Source organism: Mastigoproctus giganteus, chromosome 1 (genome assembly GCF_048544385.1).
Source record: "Mastigoproctus giganteus isolate SK-2022 chromosome 1, ASM4854438v1, whole genome shotgun sequence".
In the NCBI taxonomy this organism is placed as follows: Eukaryota; Metazoa; Arthropoda; class Arachnida; order Uropygi; family Thelyphonidae; genus Mastigoproctus; species Mastigoproctus giganteus.
Genome location: NC_143575.1, coordinates 233396928 through 233419756, shown reverse-complemented (window position 1 = coordinate 233419756; position 22829 = coordinate 233396928). Strand labels below are relative to the sequence as shown.

At 34.1% G+C, this 22829-nt stretch overlaps 1 protein-coding gene across 1 annotated transcript in view; it reads left to right on the top strand.

Annotated features, from left to right (window-relative positions):
* The window catches only part of LOC150091610 (ubiquitin-conjugating enzyme E2 R2-like), a 53187-nt gene extending 34506 nt beyond the window's left edge, over nucleotides 1-18681 (top strand). The window contains exons 3-5 of the mRNA XM_090384914.1: nucleotides 236-333; nucleotides 6647-6781; nucleotides 17956-18681. Coding sequence (XP_090241040.1) covers nucleotides 236-333; nucleotides 6647-6781; nucleotides 17956-18175 — 453 coding nt within the window. The 3' untranslated portion in view covers nucleotides 18176-18681. The remainder of the gene's footprint in view (nucleotides 1-235; nucleotides 334-6646; nucleotides 6782-17955) is intronic.
* The last annotated feature ends 4148 nt before the right edge of the window (nucleotides 18682-22829 follow it).

The window sequence follows — 22829 nt, the reverse complement described above, 5'->3', positions numbered from 1 at the left end:
ATCATAAAGTAAGCCAAGATATGGAAATTTTGGCACAAAAAAAAATCACAAATACACTCCACACTTTTGGAACAGCATACAAATAAAACTAACTGCAAATGCAAGATACACTAGGCATTGCCAGTGTTTTCTTACAGTTTGTTATGAACACACCTAGCACTTCACTAACGGTCAGAGGGTTAATTGCCAAAATTTTTTATACTATGTTATTAATAGGCTAAATTTAAAATTTTAGAATGGTGACTTATGTATTTCCATCCTACATCCACCAATTGATGATCCTCAAAGTGGAGAGCTTCCATGTGAACGTTGGAATCCAACTCAAAATGTTAGGTGAGCCACATTTAATCCAAGAAATTATTTTGTTAATACATATATATTGTTTGCATATAACAGCAAACACACAACTCTGAATGAGATTATTTAAATAAATATATAATGCATACAGGCACATAGAAAACTATAAATATTTATATGCAAGTAAATCTTTCATAATTTTGAATTCTCGTTATAATTCTGAAGATTGCATATTAGGCATATTGAGATTTATAGTGGTAGTAAAAAAAAAGGTAAACTGCTACCATTATCAACCCACTGCAGGATGGAAGCCTCCTCACCGTATTTAGCAGTCAGTTGCGTGAACCCTGGTCTATTCAAAGAGCATGTGCTACTGCACTCCTGCTCCTGGCCACTTGGCTACATCACATCAAATGCTTTGATAGTTATGCATCCAACAGTTAGACTTTAGAATACAGTATACCAAACAGCATGGACTAATTAAAAATAATTTTTTAAAAATCAAATGTTTAATGGAAACTTTTGCTTTAGCCCATAACGTTCATTGTGTTGCTTTATTTTATACAGTTTCACTGCTTATTTCCTGCAGGAGACATGTTTACTTTGGATCCACTGTTATAACATTTTTTTGTTTATTGATGCCTCACAATAACTTAGATATAACTCTAAAAAAGAAAAAAATAGGCAGAATACAGTAAAAATATCTCTCTGATGTAAAATGTTAGTTCATACTCTATACTATTATTATAATACACTACGTTATCCAATTGGATCTAATGTGTGTTGATTTTGAAGCCAAGGTAAATAACCAAGAAATTTTTTATTTTTTAGTTATTTATCTCAACTGTTTTCTTAGTTATTAATAACTAAGAAAACAGTCCTATTTCTTTTTCCCTTTAGTTATTAATAACTAGGTTAGCATGTTAAATTATTTTCTTAGTTATTAATAACTAAGAAAACAGTCCTGTTTTTCTTTCTCCTTTACAAAATAAAGCAACTATTATTACAAGAAATAATCTAAGAGATTACCGAATTAAATGAAAAATACAATATTAAATAGTACGATGTGATAAACCATATCACCATGAAAGTACCAGAATTTGGTTCAGTTTTACTTAACTGAAATCAGGATGGTCTTGCCAGAGAGTAATGAACACATTCCACGTACATGATATTTTCAAACATGAAACTATATGTTGCAAATACCAGCTGTTCTTAGCTCGGTGTAAATAGTTTTCTTCATAAAGTCATTCAGTTATGGCTGAATTTCCTTTTTCTTCACCTAGAATCATATTCATATCTGCCATTTTAGAAACATGTCAATGCAATTTTATGTTGATTCTGTTTCCAAAAAAAGTGGAATAATTAATTCTTATTCCACAGTATTTGGAATAAGAATTAAATTATTCCACTTTTACCACTCCTGTTTATTGGCATTTTCATTATTCAATTATTTCTTTTCTGTTATAATAAGCTTGATTTCAAAGATAAATATAGTGGAATTAGGTTATGTTGTCCATGAAACTTCATGAAATGCACATAAAAAAACTTAGTAGTTTGTATCTCAGTAACAAAAGATATAAGGATCCACATTCGTATGATTTCCCCCAGGGGCTCACATCTGGTGAGTATGGTGGCCTTGGCACACCCAGGGTCCTGAGCTGGATATCATCATTCTTCTCTTTCTTGATGATTTCTCTCTCTCTCTCTCTCTCTCTCTCTCTCTCTCTCTCTCTCTCTCTCTCTCTCTCAGGGTAACTTGAATTTTTTTTGTTGGTGCAACATAAACTTCAGGCTTCCTTGCACCATATGGCTAATAATAATAATAATTTTATTTACTTATTTCCATCTAAAGAATATGCCCCCTTAATTAGGTAACATAATTACAGAATGAGGCATTAGCATTAGTAGAGAGGCATATGATGCAAGAAAGCAAGCTTATGCAGCATCAGCAAAAAAAAAAAAAAAAAAAAAAACACTTCCACTTCACCCCTCCATTCGTTCAAAATATCTGTCCAGCTGGGCCTTAAATTTATTTAGGCTATCAACTTCCACGACGAGCGATGGAAGTCTGTTCCACCAACCAACTACCTGCTGGCTAAAGGCAAATTTCCACACATCTATCCTACATCTGTCTTTCCTCAATTTGAATTTATGCCCTCTCAGGTGATTATTCTGAGCAAGAGGAAGAATCCCATCAGCATTGAGCATTCTCAAACCATTCAAGGCTTTATACACCTCTATCAGATCACCTCGCTGGTGCCTAGTCTCCAGACACTGTAATTTGCAAAACTTAAGCCTTTCTTCATAAGAGTACCCCTTTGTTCCATTCACTAATCTTGTTGCCCTTCTCTGTACTCGTTCCAGTAGCTCTACATCCTTCTTGAAATGAGGCCTCCAGACCTCATTTCAAGAAGTATATACAGTACTCAAGGTGTGGCCTGACCATTGCCTTATACAAGGGAATAATCACCTCCTTATCCCTGCTAGAAAAATTCCTGTATATCATTGACAAGACACCATGAGCTACTCTTGCAGCCCGTCTGCACTGCTCAGAGAACTTCATATCTGCCTGCACAATTACCCCCAGGTCCTTTTCATTCTCTACCACTGTCAGTGTAGTACCACAGAGTTGATATGTTGCTCTGGGGTTGCTGTTTCCCATATGTAGTACTTTACATTTGTCAATGTTAAACTTCATTTGCCACCTCTCAGCATAGTGTCAGTAGTGTCCTTGACAACCCTGCCAACCTTTGTATCGTCTGCAAACTTGGACATTAAGCTTGATATACCATCATCAATATCATTTATAAATACAGAAAACAATAATGGACCCAACACCGAACCTTGAGGGACTCCACTAATAACATTAGTCCACGATGAGCAGTGTCCATGGAATGTGGAATATACAGGGTGTCTCAAAAATGCACGGCATAACTTCAGGAATGAGTTCCTCATATGTAGATAATAAAAATATTTTATACCAACATAGTTCCAAAAATGCTTGGTTTCTGAGTTTTGAAGGTCTGTCTATGACACTTAACTGTTCACATCACCTTATAGTAATTGTTCAAAATGTCCACCTTCTGCCTGAATACAGACCTCACATCGACGTCTCGTGGACTTGCGAAGATGATGCCAAATTGCTTTAAATGGCCCACAAGAAGAAATCTAGTGGGTTTAAATCAGGTGAGTGTGGAAGCCAGGCAGTTGGTCCACCTCTACCTATCCACCGCCCAGGAAACCTTCGATTCAGGTAATTGCAAATAACCAAATAAATTATCACCAAAAACACCCGCCCAGATGTTGAGGCTGAACCGCTGTTGGTGATGTGATGGAAGAATTGCACGTGGGTTTTCCTCAGCCCATACGTGCTGATTGTGAAAGTTTTGGATTCCGTCTCGTGTGAACTGTGCTTCATCTGTGAATATCACTAAGGCAGGAAAGTGAGGAGTTGTACCACACTGCTGCAAGAACCACTGGCAGAACATTACTCACGCAGGGTAATCTGCTGGTGACAAGGCCTGTACCCATTGCAGATGGTAAGGATACAGTTGGTATTCTTGCAACACTCTCCAAATAGTCGAACAGCCAGTTGCATTGCTATTCTGATTCTAGGAGTGGCATGCACAACATCCAAAATCTCCTTCTCTACTTCAGGAGTCATAGATCTTTGTCATCCTCTGTAGGCAGCACAAGGTGTAAAGGTCCCATATTCACAAAGGCAGCAGCATGTTGTAAATCTAATGATCTACAACATGCTGTCTGAAGGTAAACTTCATGAAATCCCACCTTCTGTTGCTCACTAAGATTTTATATTTGTGTCCCCCTTTCTCCTGGTCTCTCCTTCTAGTGAATATTTACGTCATTCATTTTACTCATTCCTTCAGAGCCTTGTACACCTCACTCAGGTCCCCCCCCCCAAGTGTCTAGTTGCCAAGCTCTAGAGTGCACATCATAGCTGCTCCTTGTAAGGGCAACAATTAGTAATTTGTGTTCTCTCTCGAAGTTCTGTCTTTTTTACGTACGTGCACCTATATATATATATATTCTTGCAAAAGTCTGACACATCATCGAATACTACATGAATTCCCGACTACAGTTTTGTTCTATGTTATAAACATATTTGATTGTATGAGCCACTTAAACTCGAATTCTAGTGGATGAATTTTCATGAAATATTTTTTTGGGGCCTTTTAAAAATATTTTTCAAGCCATTTCAAATTTCATTAAGTCAGACAAACAAAAATCTACAATCATTATTTATTTTTTATTTTTTTTTTCATACAATTTATATGTAAAAAAAGAAATTTGTAGGTTAAACATAGAATTAATGCAATATACTATGTTTATGGGCTTGTCAGAGACTGCCTAAAGCTATGTATATTAACTTTAGAAAGCCCCTGCACACTTTGTGTGTGTGTTGTACATACATAAATACATACAAAGAGAAAAGAGATTTAAAAAAAAAAGAGGCGTATATGAGAAGATAGTAAATCAATATTATACAGCTATAATTAAAATGAACAGCTAACTTTAAAGTACATAAAATTAGTTTTATAAAGTTATAATCTTAGTAATTAATTGATAAGGAGATATTTACTTTTCACTTCTGTTAATAAGAGAAAAAGAAAAAAAATTCTTTTAATTTAAGAATAAATCAAATGTGCCTGAATTGTAATGCACTGTGTACATTAACTAACTTGTTTTTATGTGTGATCTCTAGACCTGTTTAAAATATTCCAAGCAGGCTTGCTATTATCCTATCATCGAATACCATGTGAATTCCCAACTACAGTTTTGTGCTACATTATAAACATATTTGATTGTACGAGCCACTTAAATCTTCATCCTCAGCCACCTTTTACTTAAACAGATTTTGCATGCACTATAGAGTGAAATCTCTATAATTTCAATATTCATCTTTGTGTTCTTTTTTATATATTAGTAGAATCCATTTTTCTGGAACTTGTCCTTTGGACAATAGCCTCTGGATAATGTGATGTAACCACTGTGACACTATTTTCTCTCCAGATTTCAGCATATCAGGTCTGATTTCATCTACACCTACTGCCTTTCTGTAATTGATATTTTCCATGACCTATCCTATTTCAATATTAGAGATAGTATAAAAATCTTTCTCGTATAATTTTTGATTACTTTAGTTATGGTATTTTTTTTTTTTCCCTTCAGAGATTTTTTAACTAAATTCCAAAACATTTTTCCACTTTCATGATACTAGTTTTCTATATCTTTCCCAAGAGTTTTCTTTAAACTCATTCACTCATATCTTAGCAACTCTTGTACTTTTCTTTATATTCTATTAATTTGCCAAAAATTTATTTTTTTCTTCCATCTAACTCTCTTCAGTTTCTTGGCCTAACATGTCATTTAGAATTTCTTCTTTAGTTATCCTGTCTCCACTTCTCTCTTTTGCAGCTTCCCCTAATGTTTTCGTAATTTTTTTAATTTTTCATCTAGAGTTGCTAACATCCAGTGTATGCCATTTAACTTTAGAGCAAGTTTTCTGTATTTAATGGTTGTTGTAAAATCTGAGTTTTTTTTTTTTAATTTTTGTTCATTTAATATACCTCTTATTTTTGGCACTGTGCAGAATTTTAGTGGTCTTTTATCATTACCATTAGGTTTACTTTTCTCTCTAAATTTTCTAACATATTATTTGTGTGTGCATACAATGTCATTTCCTTCCCTGATGTTTAAATCTCAGGCAGAACTTTCTTTCACTTTTTTTTTTTTTTTTTTTTTTTTTTTTTTTTTGATCCTTCAACATTAGTCCCATATTAGCAGCTCATCCTCATTCCTTCAGTAGCCACATAGCTGGCTCCCTTCACCTAACGGTGTAACCTATTTACAGGTTACATAATGAGAAGGTGAAGAGTGGATGATGGTGGGTGTGGACCAGTTGTTTCCACACAAAGCCTAGCTTAGGAGATGTGAAGTAACTTATTTATTCACCCTGTGTATATGGATTTCAACGAACGACACTACCTCTGTGCTCAAGTTTAAGTATGTAGAAAGATAGGTACTATATATATATATATATATATGTATGCAATAATAAACACATGAATGTATGTGTTTATTATTGTGAGAATTATGAGAATATTACTGCCACTTAAATTGAATTTACAGCTGGTATCATTCATTACAATCCAAGTATAATTGGAAAATTGTGATTTTAAGTTGTATTTTCATGAAGCTCAGATATTTGTAATGCCATATTGATAATAACTACAACTATTAATTACAACTACAACTATTAATTCATTTGAATGAATTAATAGTTATCTGTACTAAGAAATTTATGTAACTTAATTTTATTCAACAGGACAATTTTACTAAGTGTAATATCTCTACTTAATGAACCTAATACATTCTCTCCTGCCAATGTTGATGCTTCAGTTATGTACCGGCGTTGGAAAGAATCCAAGGGCAGAGATAAGGAGTATGAAAATATCATCAGGTATAATTATAATATATATTTTATATAATATATAAAATTGAGTTTTTTAATGCAAATAACTAATTACAGTTTGCAGTTATATGGTAAAAATACCCAGAAAATTAACAGAAGACCTCTTTATTTATTATCTTGCCTTACCTCTCTTTCTTTTGTAATTTATACAGATTCATATGAAAATTTAACCATTTAAAATTTTTAATGATTAGCTTTTCCCATAAATTATATAAACTACAGCAGAAAAAGAAGTAATAATAAGAAAAGTTTTCCATTAATTTTTGGGTATTGTGTTGTTTATCAATTGTCTTCTAATTTTCTTTCTTTTGTTCATATATTTGTACATGCCAAAAAATATGCATTTTTATAAATTTATTGGCATTATAAGGATATTAATAATCATGAGGGAATTTGAATTAAAAATTGAATTAACTAAGCTATGTGGACTGTAACAGGAAATGGTGATGGGGAAAAAAGCCCAATTCTCTGCACATAATAAGACCTGGGTAGGATTATTCTGTAGTTATTGTTAGTATTGGCAATATGATGCAAGGAAGCAAAGCTTATACAAAAAATAGAGGAAGAAGGAAAGAAATTTAATTGCCCATTCCTTCCATTAATTTGTCCAAACCTTCCTTAAATTTATTCAGACTGCCTACCTCCACAACGTAGAGAAACTTTATTCCATTTGATTGCTGTTTGGCCAAATGCAAATTTCCACACATCCATTCTGCAGCCATCCTTTTTTCTCATTATCTGAGAAAGAGTAAAGATGGCGTCAGCATTTAGTTTACTAAATGCTAACGCCATCATTGTCTGCATCTGCATCATTATCTGAATGGTTGATCTAAATGTGAAGCTTTATACACTTCACATTTAGGTCAACTTTGTGATTTCTGTAAATTGCAGAGACTGCAATTTACAGAAATCCAGTCTTTCTTTAAGAATATGCTTTTGTGCCCCCAGCCAATCTTATTGCTCATCTCCACTCTTTCCAACAGACCTGTGTCCTTCCTAACATGAGGTTTCCAAATCTGTATTATGCAGTATTCCAGGTGTTTCTATTGCCTTATGTTGAAAGGGTCCACAGATGGGTAATTCGCCTGGTGGGATCAGCAAAAGGGCATCCATACGAGGAAAGACTTCAAATATTTGGGTTGCAGAGCTTGGAAACTAGGCACCTTAGAGGAGACTTGATTGAGGTGTTTAAGGCTCTGAGAGGCTTTGTCCTCATTCATAAGCCAAAATGAATGAGGACAAAATTTTCACAGTTATAAATTATTCTAGAACAAGGGGGCCATAATTTCAAGTTACAAGGGGAGATGTTTAGACTGGGTTGCAGGAAGTTTTATTTTAGCTAGCAAGTTATAAATTACTGGAATAAGAAGAATAATAAGAAGAAGAACTCTTTATTGCATACAAACGCACATGCCGTACACAATACCCTTCACGGCTAAAAGCCAGGGGTTATCTACATGGGTAATAGAGGCTGACAGCTTAGGGAAATTCAAAGGTCAGCTGAATTTTATTATATTCTCATTATATTTTTTTCTTATTCTTATTATTTTTATTTTATTTTATTTTTTTGTTATTTTATTTATTTATTTATTTTATTTTATTTATTTTTTTTTTTGGCTAATGCAGCATAAACCATAGGCTTCCTTGCACCATGTGGCCATTGCTAATACTAATACTAATGTAGCTATAATATTTCCTCACATAATACAAGTATTAACTGTATTTACAATGCTACATCATGTAAGGTTATATTTACAATATATATGTATGAATGATATTCACACTGTCTATGTGGATACACATTGATGTACTCTGGTTTAAAGAAGCATGGGTATGGTAAGACTTCACTGCCACACATAGCAAATGAATTTTGTCACTAGGAGGAATAATAATTTTTTTTTTTTTTTTAGCATGGGTCATGGTTGGCACTCCGCAGATAAAGGCAAAGTGCTGTCCAGTACTTAATGTCTAGGACACCACAGTATGGCACATTGCAGAATATTCTTATCCGTATACAACAGTATATCAACAGACAGGTCTGGTATCACTGTTTTGTTTCTGGTAACTGAAAATAGCTCACACAGAAGAGCTTGGCAGGTGGTACTTAGGGGGAACATAGTGTTGCTTTTATTGACTTCTATGATGCAATCAAGCTGCCAAAACTTCTTTTCTATAGGTTTATTAGTGAAAATTTATTCAAGTCGACATTGAGGTGCTGTACTTCAGTTAGCATTTGATTTGGGAGATAAATTCCCCCAATGCTTTGTGAAGTGCAATGGGGCTGACCAAAGTTCTGGCCTGACTGTTCACCAGTAACATGAATCCCAAAGCTAAAATGAACACAGACCAAATCTCAAGACATTTCAAAGAGGTAGTCACTGGCATCCCCATCAAAGTAGCTAAGATTGTAGTTCTGTGCTGCAGTGGGAGACTAGCTTTCTGGTTGACCCAATTAAAGAGCCAAAATTCTGAATTATGTCTTCACTCCTATGAAGATACTTATGTCTCTGTCTTTATCCTTTCCATTATTATTATTATTGCATTTTATTTTATTCATACTACTTATATATTGCTCGATTTTATTTAATTAAATGGTATTTATCTGTAGGGAATTAGGTGTATATGGACCAGGCTACCAAGTTAGCAAATGTAAACTAGCTTTAGCCTGGGAGGCCTATAAACTTTATATTAATAAATGGTATTAAAAATAATGATGCTAAATAATGAAAATAACAATAAAAATGATAATAAACAATGTAAATAGCAAATAACATTCCCTCACTTGGCCATCTGTCTGCTACTACATCGGGGGCTTTGAGCAGAACGATAGCCAGACTAAAGGAATGTCTCATACCTACCCATTTCTGTTGTCCCCATACCAGTTTTGCCAGTTATTAATTTTTAAGTGATAGTATTAAAATTAATAAATTCAATGAGAATGGATAATATGTTTAGTTTAATTTTTGTAAAATTATTAAATTTTAATTTTAAAATTTGCAAACGTAGTGTCAGAAACAGCAAACTGGGATAGGTGACACAATGCCCAACAGGTATGTATCAGAATAAATGAGAAAGGTTCTTATTTCTTTCTTGTTCTGTGGTGGTCAGACTGAAAAGAGGGGTCAATTCCCGCCTTCTGGTTGTTTTATATGTTGATAAGATTATACTGCACAGACATGCCTTTTCTAGATTATGGATATTGATATGTTGATAAGATTATACTATGCAGACGTGCCTTTTGTAGATTAAGGTGTGGTGGTGAAATTGCTGTAGGCAATATTCACCATCATACCATAATTTCACCATCACACCATAATCTACAAAAGGCACGTTTGCGCAGTATAATCTTATCAACATATAAAACAACCAGAAACAAACAGCCAATATTGCCTACAGCAATTTCACCATCACACCTTAATCTACAAAAGGCATGTCTGTGCGATATAATTTCATCAACATATAAAACAACCAGAAGGCGGAATTGACCCCCCCCCCCCCTTTTCAGTCTGACCACCACAGAACAAGAAGGAAGTACGAACCTTTCGCATTTATTCTGATACACACCTGTTGGTCTTTGTATCACCTATCCCAGTTTGATGTTTCTGATACTACGTTTTCAAAATTAAAAATTTTATGAAAATTAAGCTAAACATATTATCCATTCTCATTGAATTTCTATTAATTTTAAGTTTAATACTATCAATTAAAAATTAATAACTGGCAAAACTGGTATGGGGACAACAGAAACGGGTAGGTATGAGACATTCCTTTAGTCTGGCTATCATTCTGCTCAAAGCCCCCGATGAAGTAGCAGACAGATGACCAAGTGAGGGAATGTTATTTGCTATTTACATTGTTTATTATCATTTTTATTGTTATTTTCATTATTTAGCATCATTATTTTTAATACCATTTCATTAATATAACGTTTATAGGCCTCCCAGGCTAAAGCTAGTTTACATTTGCTAACTTGGTAGCCTGGTCCATATACACCTAATTCCCTACAGATAAATGCAATTGTGACCCCAATTCACAAAGGAGGATCAAAGGCTGACACAAGTAATTACAGACCTGTTAGTTTAACTTCTGTTCCAGGAAAATTAATGGAGGCACTGGTTAAAGAAGCACTGCAGGATCATCTAGACAAGACTTCAGTTATAGCTTGGACACAGCATGGTTTTGTTAAGGGAAGGTCTTGCCTGACCAATTTTATTGGATACTATGATGCAGTCACAAAAGAACTGGATGCAGGGAATAACTTTGATATTATATTTGGATCTTAGAAAGGCTTTTGATACTGTTTCACATGGAAGACTGCTGCACAAATTGGAGTAGTGTGGCATTGGAGGCAAATTGCTGCTGTGGATAAAGGGGTGGTTGAGGGGGAGAAGACATAGAATTTTAATCAATGGACACTGCTCATCATGGACTAATGTTATTAGTGGAGTTCCTCAGGGTTCAGTGTTGGGTCCATTATTGTTTTCTGTATTTATAAATAATATTGATGATGGTATATCAAGCTTAATGTCCAAGTTTGCAGACGATACAAAGGTTGGTAGGGTTGTTAAGGACATTACTGACGCTATCTGGAAAGGTTGAGCAGATGGGCTGAGAGGTGGCAAATGAAGTTTAACATTGACAAATGTAAAGTACTACATATGGGAAACAGCAACCCCCAGGGCAACGTATCAAATCTGTGGTACTACACTGACAGTGGTAGAGAATGAAAAGGACCTGGGGGTAATTGTGCAGGCAGATATGAAGTTTTCTCAGCTGTGCAGACAGTTGCTAGATTAGCTCATAGTGTCTTGTCAATGATATACAGGAATTTTTCTAGCAGGGATAAAGAGGTGATTATTCCCTTGTATAAGGCAATGGTCAGGCCACACCTTGAGTACTGTATACAAGTCTAGAGGCCTCATTTCAAGAAGGATGTAGAGCTGCTAGAATGAGAACAGAGAAGGGTAACAAGATTAATGAATGGAACAAAGGGTTGCTCTTACGAAGAAAGGCTTAAGTTCTGCAAATTATAGTGTCTGGAGACTAGGCACCGGCAAGGTGATCTGATAGAGGTGTATAAAGCCTTGAATGGTTTGAGCATGCTCAATGCCGATGGGATTCCTTCCTCTTGCTCAGAATAATCACCGGACAGGGCAGAAATTCAGATCGAGGAAAGACAGATGTAGGATAGATGTGCGGAAATTTGCCTTTAGGCAGCGGGTAGTTGATTGGTGGAACAGACTTCCATCCCTTATTGTGGAAGTTGATAGCCTAAATAAATTTAAAGCTCAGCTGGACAAGTATTTCGAACGAAGGGGTGAAGTGGTTTTTTTTTTTTTTTTTTTTGCTGATGCTGCATAAGCTTGCTTTCTTGCATCATATGCCTCTACTAATGCTAAATACCATTTAATTAAATAAAATCGACCAATATAATTTCATGCATATATAATGTCTAATTGCCCTATGTACAATAGCATTAACGTTGCACAACTGACAATACCTAATACGGTAAACTTTACCAGATATCATTATCATAATCTTCAATAAGAACGCAATATATATATATATATCTTATGTTAGCCTCACTTTTGGGTCAGGATCTATATGGCCCTCTTTCAAAGCTGTATTTTACTTTATTTTCTTAATTTTACTATTGTTTTCCTTTTTTATTCATACTCCACCGTTTCTATTAATATTATTTTTAAACTATTATTTTTATTTTGCTGTGTTCTAGTATTCTTAATTTCCTTTTTTTTTTTTTTTTTTTTTTTTTTTTTTTTCTGGTATCACAGGCATTTGGCTTCTGCCTTCCAGGTGGATGCAGGATCTTTAGATTTATGTATAAGTACAGATGCAGTTCACCCCCTTGTAGCATGGACGGGTTACTAGGAAGCAGCTTTCCTCGTGATTTCTGTTTTTTCGTGGTAGCAAAGTGGCCAGAAGCAACATAACAAAATTACACACACACACACACACACACACACACACACACACACACACACACACACACACACACACACACAACACAAATCTAACACTATACTAATTTCTGGCCATTTTACAGAGTACTACAGCACAGTTGAGCTAGCGTTCAGAAGCCACCCTACCTAATACAGAACACGTGTCCAGAAGTGCACTCCTATAAAGATAATCTTGTAGTACTTCTTAACTAATGATTCCATAATTTTCCATGTCAGAGAGGTCCACTTCATCCTTAAAACCACCCTTGTGAATAGCAGATACATTTACAACTTCTCTTAATATGATTGGATAGATTCTGTGAGCACCAGGTGCTTTGTTCTTTTAGCTGTAGCAATTTCTCTACAACCTTACCTTCTATCATAAAATCATTTAGCCTAAAATCAGTATTTGATAGAGTTCTGCTTAATTCATCTCTCAAAACTACTTCATATGTGAATGCAAATATTTATTCAGTTGATCAGCGGTCTGTAAAGGATCATCAATAGACATATTCATATCCATTTAATCACTGTGATTCATTCCTTTCCGTTCCCTTCCCTTCTGGTGTTAACATATGCAATGAATTCCTTGCTATTTTCTTTACATTCTTAGTTGGGGAATTTTCATACTGTGCTGTATCCCGCCTAATTCCCTGAGTAATTTGGTTGTACATTTGTTTGTGCTTATTGTAGGATTTTATCTCTTGATAATTTATAATCATCCAAACTAATGTAATTGTGAAATGCTTGAAATTGTGGAAATTATACAGCGAAATTGAAAATTGAGTTTCTATTTTAAATAACTAAATACCATATTATAATATATAAGTACACTCCAATTATTTTCCAGTGCATTTTTTGAAAATTCAGCAACATTTTCTACTGAATGCTAAGAAATCCCTTTGGCACATCTAGATTAAAAGGTTCTTGTTTATCCAGATTGGCAGGTTTGCTGGCCATGCTTTCACTTCCCATTGTCTGTCCTCTCCATGTGGAAAGTTTATATCCAACAAATTAAATTCAACTTAAATTCAGAATTTTGTATTGAGGAACACCATCTTACATAAAAATTATTATATCCCATTCTCAAATATTTAGAAGAGCAAAATTTTGAAGCATTTCCTTCAGTTAGTGAGACACTGTAGCAATCATAAGATTCTGGGAACCAAAACCTTCAAAAAAAGAAAAGAAACCTAGTTAACTAAGCTTCCATATTTAACTTCAGGCCTAAAATTCATTCCTTTTTTATTTCCCACAAAAGATAACATGCTCCTGCACTCATTTTCAAATGCTTCCAGATTTATAATTGAAAGTACATTTCATTATTCTCGACATAAATATCACTGCCTCTATATCCAGAAAAAACTAGGTTTTCTCTTTTGTTTCTGCAATTCTTTTTATTCTGAATAGCTGTTAACTTTGAACACATTTCACATTCAACCATGTTGAATTAAGGTTCTGACATTGGAGAGATGCTTCTAAAGCCTCTCTGAAAATCCTCAACTGTGGCCACCTTTCACAGACTGACTTCACCCCTTATCATATCATCAGTGTTTTCTGCATGCCTTCTTTTTTTATATATAAAATAGTATAATCTCATAAATTAGGCATTCTGAATCTAATTCTCAAAATCTGGCACTTCTTGAAAATCTTTAAATAAAAAAGAATTGTGTTAGCTGACATGAATTATATATAACCACAGAAACTTGTGGTAACGTCCCAAAGTAGTATGTTTCCATGTAGAAAGTAATAACAGAAAAAATTGTTTTGGCAACTTGTGCATGTGTTCTCAATTACAAGCTTTATAATTGTGGAATATTTCCCATCTCAAGATACCTCATATCTGCTAGAGTAGCAACCACCAGATAGTTTTCCAACCATTACATTCTAAGCCTTATCCTGTTGCTTTAAAATTTATTTGACATACAAGTTATATGACAAAATGAATACCACAGTCTGAATAGTGGGTAGTATACAACTCATCCTGCTATAACATGCCATTTTACATGTTTCAAGTTGAAGGAGCTAACTTATGCATGGGTAATGCACACATCATTTCTACTACCAAGATAGTTTTAATGCATTGTTTTAATTATACCTCATATTGTGAATACCTTCACAAGTTGCCCTGGTATTGCATTACCTCGAATAAGTAACACTTCACCTATGGAGAAGACTATTGTTACTTATTCTCAGCAGATACCACCACCCAGATGGCACTGTGTCAAGGTTTTTTGGCCACTCTTCGGTGGGTGGGTAGGTACCCTGTTGTTGCAATAGTGACAACCCAGTTATGAAGTATAACTCCACAATATGAGAGATGCCTGTTGGTGTGCATGGTTTAATCTAAAAGATATTTCTTGCCTAAATGCCTCAGAGTATGAAGGAGTTTACTTATGCATGGGGAAATGGTGCCGTCTAGGTGGTGGTGGTATCTGCCGAGAATAAGTAACAATAATCTTCTCCATGGGTGAAGCATTAATTATTCGAGGTAGTGCAATACCAGGGCAACTTGTAGTAAAGATATTAACAATATGAGATATAATTAAACCTACCTTGGTAATAGAAATGATGTGTGCATTACCCATGCATTAATAAACTCCTTCATACTCTGAGACATTTAGAGTGTGAAGGAGAGTATGAGCCAAGAAATATCTTTTAGATGTTTCAAGTTATGCACATATTTATTCGATTCCTTGTCCACCATTACATGCACAAAAATTTGAAGTTATATGCATGAAACACACACCATCATATACACTCTTACTCATTTCAGTGTCCATGTATGTTTCATATCTTGATTCTTTTATATATTTTGTGTGTAAAAACTTATGTACAGTTCCTGTATATACATATTCCTTCCTGTACTCTAAACAATGGGTACAGAAAAAACAAGTATTTCAAAAAACAGAAAGCATTAAATATCGAAATAAAAAGGGAAGTTTTAAAGTTTAGTTAAATTGTTTCCAACATGGCTCCAGACATTGAAAGAAGCTGTACTGTACATTCTTCTGAATGTACAGTTCAGGATGATCTGATGAGCAGTTAACAGATTTATTTTAGGGGGTGGAAAGCAAGAAGTGTAGGTTGCTCGAGATAAATGTGGATGTTGCCTCTTCAAGTCTCTAATAAGCAAAGTGGTGGTATCGCACCAGGTGATGAGTCACTGGCCATCTAGTATTGCTGGTGGTTCAAAGGATTGGCCATTCCTGTATGCAATATGGATACCACACATCGATCCCGCTTACATTGGTTTGCCCCTGTGTAGCTGTCTCCAGTACTAGTTGCAGCTTAAATACAGTTTAGTGTTACTGGTGTTGCACGACAGGACTCTTTGTAACCCTGGAGGTATACAGGGTTACAAAGGTCATGAAGGTTCAAGCAGAGGATTTGGTTGTTTGTCACAGAATGATGGAACTTTGCTGAAATTTGGTCCACTTTATTCACAAATGGAACATGAATATCAGTACCATCGGCATTTAGACTGCCGGGTAGCAACCTACACTGTCATACCTGAAAGAATATCTGTAAAGCCTCAGGAACCAAACAACTCTCGGGACTTTCAGAGTTGAAATTTATGATTGTGATCTGGAATTTCTAAAAACACCAGTGACTGGAAATAAAACGTGTTACATTAAAACACATAGACAAAACATTGATCTTCTGAATGGAAATCTGCCACATTTCCCAGGAAGAAAAAAAATACAGATTGGCAGGCATAATCATAATTTCATTATTATTCTGTACCTGGTCATAATGTTAATGAGACTGTATCTAAAATTCAGTAAGTGCTTGAGAAAATGCAGTTGGAAGAGGCCTTATCTTTTGGGCAAGGAAAAATTTTTAATTCTTGCACGTCATTGCTCCTGTTTGTCTTGCAACAGTAATTTCTAAGTACCTTTCTAAACACTTTATGTATACATCTGAAATATCCTCCTTAGTCACATGATTTCTGTTTTATTCCCAAAGAACTAATTAACAGGAATTGATTTTCCAGTGAAGCAGAAGTTATGGCAAATGCAATCAAGAATTCTGAGAAAAAGGATTTTAAATAAGTAGTTTTGCAATTATATAACTGATGGGAAAAAATATGTAAATAGCTAAGATTTGTAATTATCTGTAAATATATTTCTGTTAATAAAAATCCAGTCCTGGAATTTTCTGATTCTACTTGCATTCACAGCTGCATTAGGATTGAATTGCATTTTTACTGTCCTGTGTTCATTTTTTGTTTATGCTGGGAGTGTTTGAACTAGTTTGCAATCCCTAACACATTATCTATAGTTCATTGCTTTAGTAGACTAGAATTGCCCTATGAATGCATCGATCTGTTCTCTTCTTGATAGGGTGTGTGTGTGTGTGTGTGTGTGTGTGTGTGTGTGTGTGTGTGTGTGTGTGTGTGTGTGTGTGTGTGTGTGTGTCAGTTTTTATATTGCATTGATTTGTTTAACTATAAAAATGTAATTCTGTCAGCCATATTAAATCTCAAATGGGCATGCATGTCCAACCCTCTCATATGAGGGGCACATTTTCCCCCAAGTGCTGTTGGCAAATAATAATTCAAAATTGTTTACTTTTTAATGCCCACCCTACATTTACAATCTCTTATGAACACACCTGTGAAAAATCCATTTCTTAATATTGAAAATGTATATTTTTAAATATTTTTTTTAAAAAATAATACCTCTGGGTCATACATGTTTTATTGTTTGAACTTGCCTCCCTTCTTTGGGTGTGGTGTAATTTGTTGCTATGGGAAGGAAAACCCATTGCTAAAGCTCACAAAGAATAGCAGCACTTATGAAAACAAATCTAACATGTTCTTCTTTATTGGCTCTTGAGTTATTTACACCAGCACTTTTCATTTTCACTTAAAATATTAATTTTAAATTAATATTTTTAATGATTGCATGCATTTAAGTTTAATGAAAATGCATTATTTTATCTGTTTATGGCTAAACTCCTTCATTAACAAAACAATGATGTAGACTGAAAGGAAATGTAATAATTGAGAAATATTAAAATTGGTAAGCACTCTAATAGATAATTTTTTATTCACATTTAATGGCTCCGTAACACTTTAGGGTCAGCCACACCACACTAACTCAAGGGTTAAAATGAGTACTCTGTTCATTGATATTGAATTAATAATAAAATCCTGTATTTAAATATTACAATGCATTTCACGTTCAATATTTTTAGGAAACAAGTTTTGGCTAGTCGACTTGAAGCAGAGAAAGATAATGTAGTAGTTCCGACAACATTAGAAGAATATTGCATTAAACATAAAGCAAAGCCTACAGAAACAGAAGCAGATATGACTGATTTCTATGATGACGACTATGGAGATGAGGTAGATGATGAAGAGGAAAATGAAGAATTTAATGATGATAATGAAGATTCTGGGAATGGAGAGTCATGATGCATCACTGTGGTAACTTACTTCTGTTTTCCCCATCCTTCTTCACAAAATACACATTAGCCACATTTCAAAATTTATTCATCATTTGCTCTGGACTGCCAATCATCAAATCACAACTGTTTCCATTCATGAGTGCCAGTGGCATATTCAGATCAACAAAAATAGAATTGTGTAAGATAAAGGTCACCTGTAAGTTTTGCCTTTCAGTGATAAAGGAACTACAAGTGTGCAGTGCTGGAGTATGGCAACTGCATCAGTAAATTATTTTTGGTTGCTATTTTAGTGGATTCGTGTATGACTTTAGACATTTTAGTAAATGCAAGTCAGATACTCATTTTTGAAATAACCCTTCATTGTTTGTTACAGAGTAACTGGTTGTGGGTACTGTGAACTTTATTTTAGACTGGAACGATCTGATTTTAGTAAATTTGTCAGTAGTCTTTGGTATCATATGTTCAACAGCTTGTGATATGTCTCAGAAAAGTGTATGTAATAAACAACACAGACTAACCAGTGAAGAATGTATTTTTAAAATGTATTTGATATGGTATTTGAGTAAATTTTTTTTCTTCATTTAAATAACTTTTTCCTCAATTCTGTTTGCTATACTTTTTCTCCATGTAATTTTCTTCTGCATATAAAAATTGAAATGTTTCGGCAAATTACTTGCTGATTACATGTAATTTATTTACTTAAAGAGTAACTTTAACAGGTATTGCTATTATTATTGAAATTAGAGAGCTTGATAAGTGTTCTGCTGTACAGAATAATAATAAAGGTAGTCCTGTAATAAAGACAATCTTAATTTATGATTAATCTTGTTTTAAAAGCTTTATCAGTAATTTTTGGCGTTCAGTTTTCAATTGAGACAACTAAACCCATTCAAGCACTAGATATCCAGTTATTCTTAGTAAACTTTGTACCTTTTTACAAAAATTGTGTTTTCCACTTAAATGTTAGGAAATATCATTAACATCCGAATCTGTTATATCCAGTGAGAGACCACCATGATATTAAAAATTAGTTCTTCTGGATCATCAGCCTACTATTCACCATTTTCCTTCACATTATCATATTTCCTGTTATATCTTTTATCCCCCAGTGAGAGAGTAATCCTTCTTTCATTTAATGTTTGCTTGCTTGACATCTTTGATCCACCTTCCTCTTGGCCTGTTGCTATTCATTTTGCTTCAAATATCTAACTCTAATCTTTCTTTTCCCATTCTTGCTACATGCCCATGCCATCATAAATTTGCTTTACTTACAACTGATGAATATTTGTTAACCCCATGATTTTTTCTTATTTCCTTATTTGTGATAGGGTCTTGCTTCCATCTGTTAATTTAAGTTATTTTTCTACTCATTTCTGAAGGTTTTAATTTTTAATCAATTTTTAGCATTAGCATATGATGGAAAAAAGCAACCTTATACAGCCAAAAAAAAAAAAAAAAAAAACCCTTCCCATTTCACCCATCCATTCACTTCAAAAGTTTGCCCTCTTCTTCCTAAATTTATTTAAGCTATCAACTTCCACAACGACAGATGGAAGTTTGTTCCAGCAATCAATTACCCATTGGCTAAAGGCAGATTTCCTCACATCTATTTGACAACTGTCTTTCCTCAATTTCAGTTTGTTTCCCTCAGGTTTGTAATCTGAGCAAGAGGAAGAATCCCATCAGCATTGAGCCTGCTCGATCCATTCGAGGCCTTAAACACTTCAATCAGATCACCTTGCAGGTACCTAGTCTCCAGACGCTACAATTTGCAGAACTTTGGCCTTTCTTTGTTCCCCTCACCAGTCTTGTTGCCTATCTCTGTACACGCTCAAGCAACTCTACAACTTTCCAAAAATGAGGCCTCCAGACATGTACACAATACCCAAAGTGTGGCCTGACTGCTGCCTTATACAAGGGGATAATCACCTCCTTATCCCTGCTAGCAAAATTCCTGTATATCATTGACAAGACTCAATTGCCTACTGAGCAATGCAGACAGGCTACTCTGGCAGCCTGTCTGCATTGCTCAGAAAACTTCATATCTGACTGCACAATTACTCCCAGGTCTCTTTCATTCCACTTTCCTCAGTGTAACACCACACAATTCATACATTTCTCTGGGGTTACTGCTATCCATATGTAGCACTTTGCATTTGTCAATGTTAAACTTCAGTTGCCACTTCTCAGCCCATCTGCCCAACTTTTCAAGATCCTGTTGCAGTAGCATACTGTCATTAACAACCCTGCCAACCTTTGTATTATCTGTAACTTCGACATTAAGCTTGATATACCTTCATCAATATCATTGATAAATATACAAAACAACAACGGGCCCAACACCGAACTGTGGGGGACACTACTAATAACATTAGTCCACAAAGAACAGTGTCCATTTATTAACCACTCTCTGTGTTCTCTCCCTCAACCATCCTTTTATACATTGTAGCAACTTGCCCTTAATGCCATACTGCTCCAATTTGTACAGTAGTCTTCCATGTGCAACAGTATCAAAAGTTTTCCTGAAATCTAAGTATATGATATCAAAATTATTTTTTGCATCCAGTTCCTTTGTGACCATGTCATAGTATCCAATCAAATTGGTCAGACAAGACTTCCCCTTAACAAACCCATGCTGTGTCTGAATTATTGCTGCAGTATTGTCTGGATGATCCTGCACTGCTTCTTTAACAAGTGACTACATTATTTTCCCCAGAACAGAAGTTAAACTAACTGGTCTGTAATTACTCGTGTCACTACTCCAGTCCATGGTGACTTCCCCTGAGTCCAATGATACTCTCATATGTGTTATACACAGAAATGTAGCTATATTATCCATTTATATAAATGTAATTAACTACCCTAGTTATACCATTCCCTTCTTCATTAAAAAAAGATATTCCAAAAGGTATTAAAAACAAAATTATGTACATTATTACCCTAGTTATAAAGTTGAAACCCCCCCCTTTGTATGTCCCAAGTATTAATTTTTTGTTAATGAGATAAAAATGAGAATACAAATGTATATTTAATGCATTGTGAGCATGGAAACTTTGGTTGATTCAAGTCGTATATTGCTTCACTTTCAATAAAAAATTTAAATTCCAATAAAACTAGCTTTGAACATCTAGAGGATAAATGAAAATTTATTTTATTCTATTGCTTTAAAACAGAGTTTTAAAAATAGACACAAAGTACACCTGTGAAAAATGATAATGAAGAACACTTTATTAACTATTATTGTACAGAAATTGGTGTTAATTACAAAACTGGTGTCTATAAATAAATCACTATAGGCTCAGATATTAAGAATGTTAAACTACCCTTTTTTGCAGTTTCGTGATAGCTGCACATGAGATATGAACAGTTCGTTGCAGATGAAGTGTGTATAAGAGTGCATAGTGCAGGAGAATATTAACACAAAAATGACTTCTCCTGTTACAACAATTATAAGTGCAGAATACTATGTACAGAGAAAAGAAAGTACATGCCTCCTTTCAATTCTGCATTAAATAAGATGCATTCCAGAAAATGTTTAAAAAATTAACCATTTTATCAGTACATTTATTCCTGTGAAATAATTTTATCTTAGGCATTGAATTTCATGTTATTTCTGTGAGTGAGTCTAATGTCAGAGTGCAGAATTTGCTGAATATGACAAAAAAAAAAAAAAAAAAACCACCTAAGACAACTAAATGTTGCCAATGTACAGAACTGACTTTTGATAGTCTTGGCACCCTTACCAGAAATCCCACCTCAAACTAACTCTCCAGATAACCTACATGCTTATCTTGGAATGTTGATATTTATTTTAGAGGAAGAAAATTTTGTTATTGTTTCTAAATTCTAATTATTAATTTCATGGAATTGATTAAATAAAACTATACTTCACATGTGAAACTGACAAATAACCTTCTTGAATAGACTTCTGCCTTAAGGCTTAAATGGATATAGTTATTCACATTTGTAGCCTAAAATTAATTCTAAAAAAGACACTAAATTAAACATGCTTATCTTTTTATTATTGCTAGTATAGCATCCATCTATACAACAGCTAGTATAGATGCAACTTTTTAAATTTTTTTTTTAAATTTTCTTTAAAAAAAAATTTTTTTAAAGAAATTTTTAAAAAAAAATTTTTTAAAGAAAAATTTAAAAAAAAATTTAAAAAATTTTTTTTTTAATTTCTTTAAAATTTTTTTTAAAATTTTCTCTTTTTTTTTTTTTATAACTATAAATGAAATATTCCACCAATATTCTTGAATTTGCAGCATTTAGTATTTGTTATGTAGTATTTTAAGATGCTAGCAACAGTTGTCTAACCTTGCCATAGAACTTTGGTTTCACCAGCTAAACATAAACAACTGCAAAAATATAGATATTCATGTTGTATCCATGTTTCAGTCTGGGAACGAGTGACCTTAAATTCTAAAAAAAAAATGACTTTCTTTGTTATTATTGGCTTTTCTCATTTATTTTCATTCAGCAATTTTTTAATTGAGTTTGGCAAATCAAAATTAATTTTTTTAATTAAAGAAAAAAAAATAAAAGGACTGTCTCAAAGATGCACAATCATTTTTGTTTAAATTGAGGGTGCAAGTGATAGCAGATTAAACTGTTTTCAGGATTTTCAGTGTTATTTTGCACAATCAGTCAAGGGT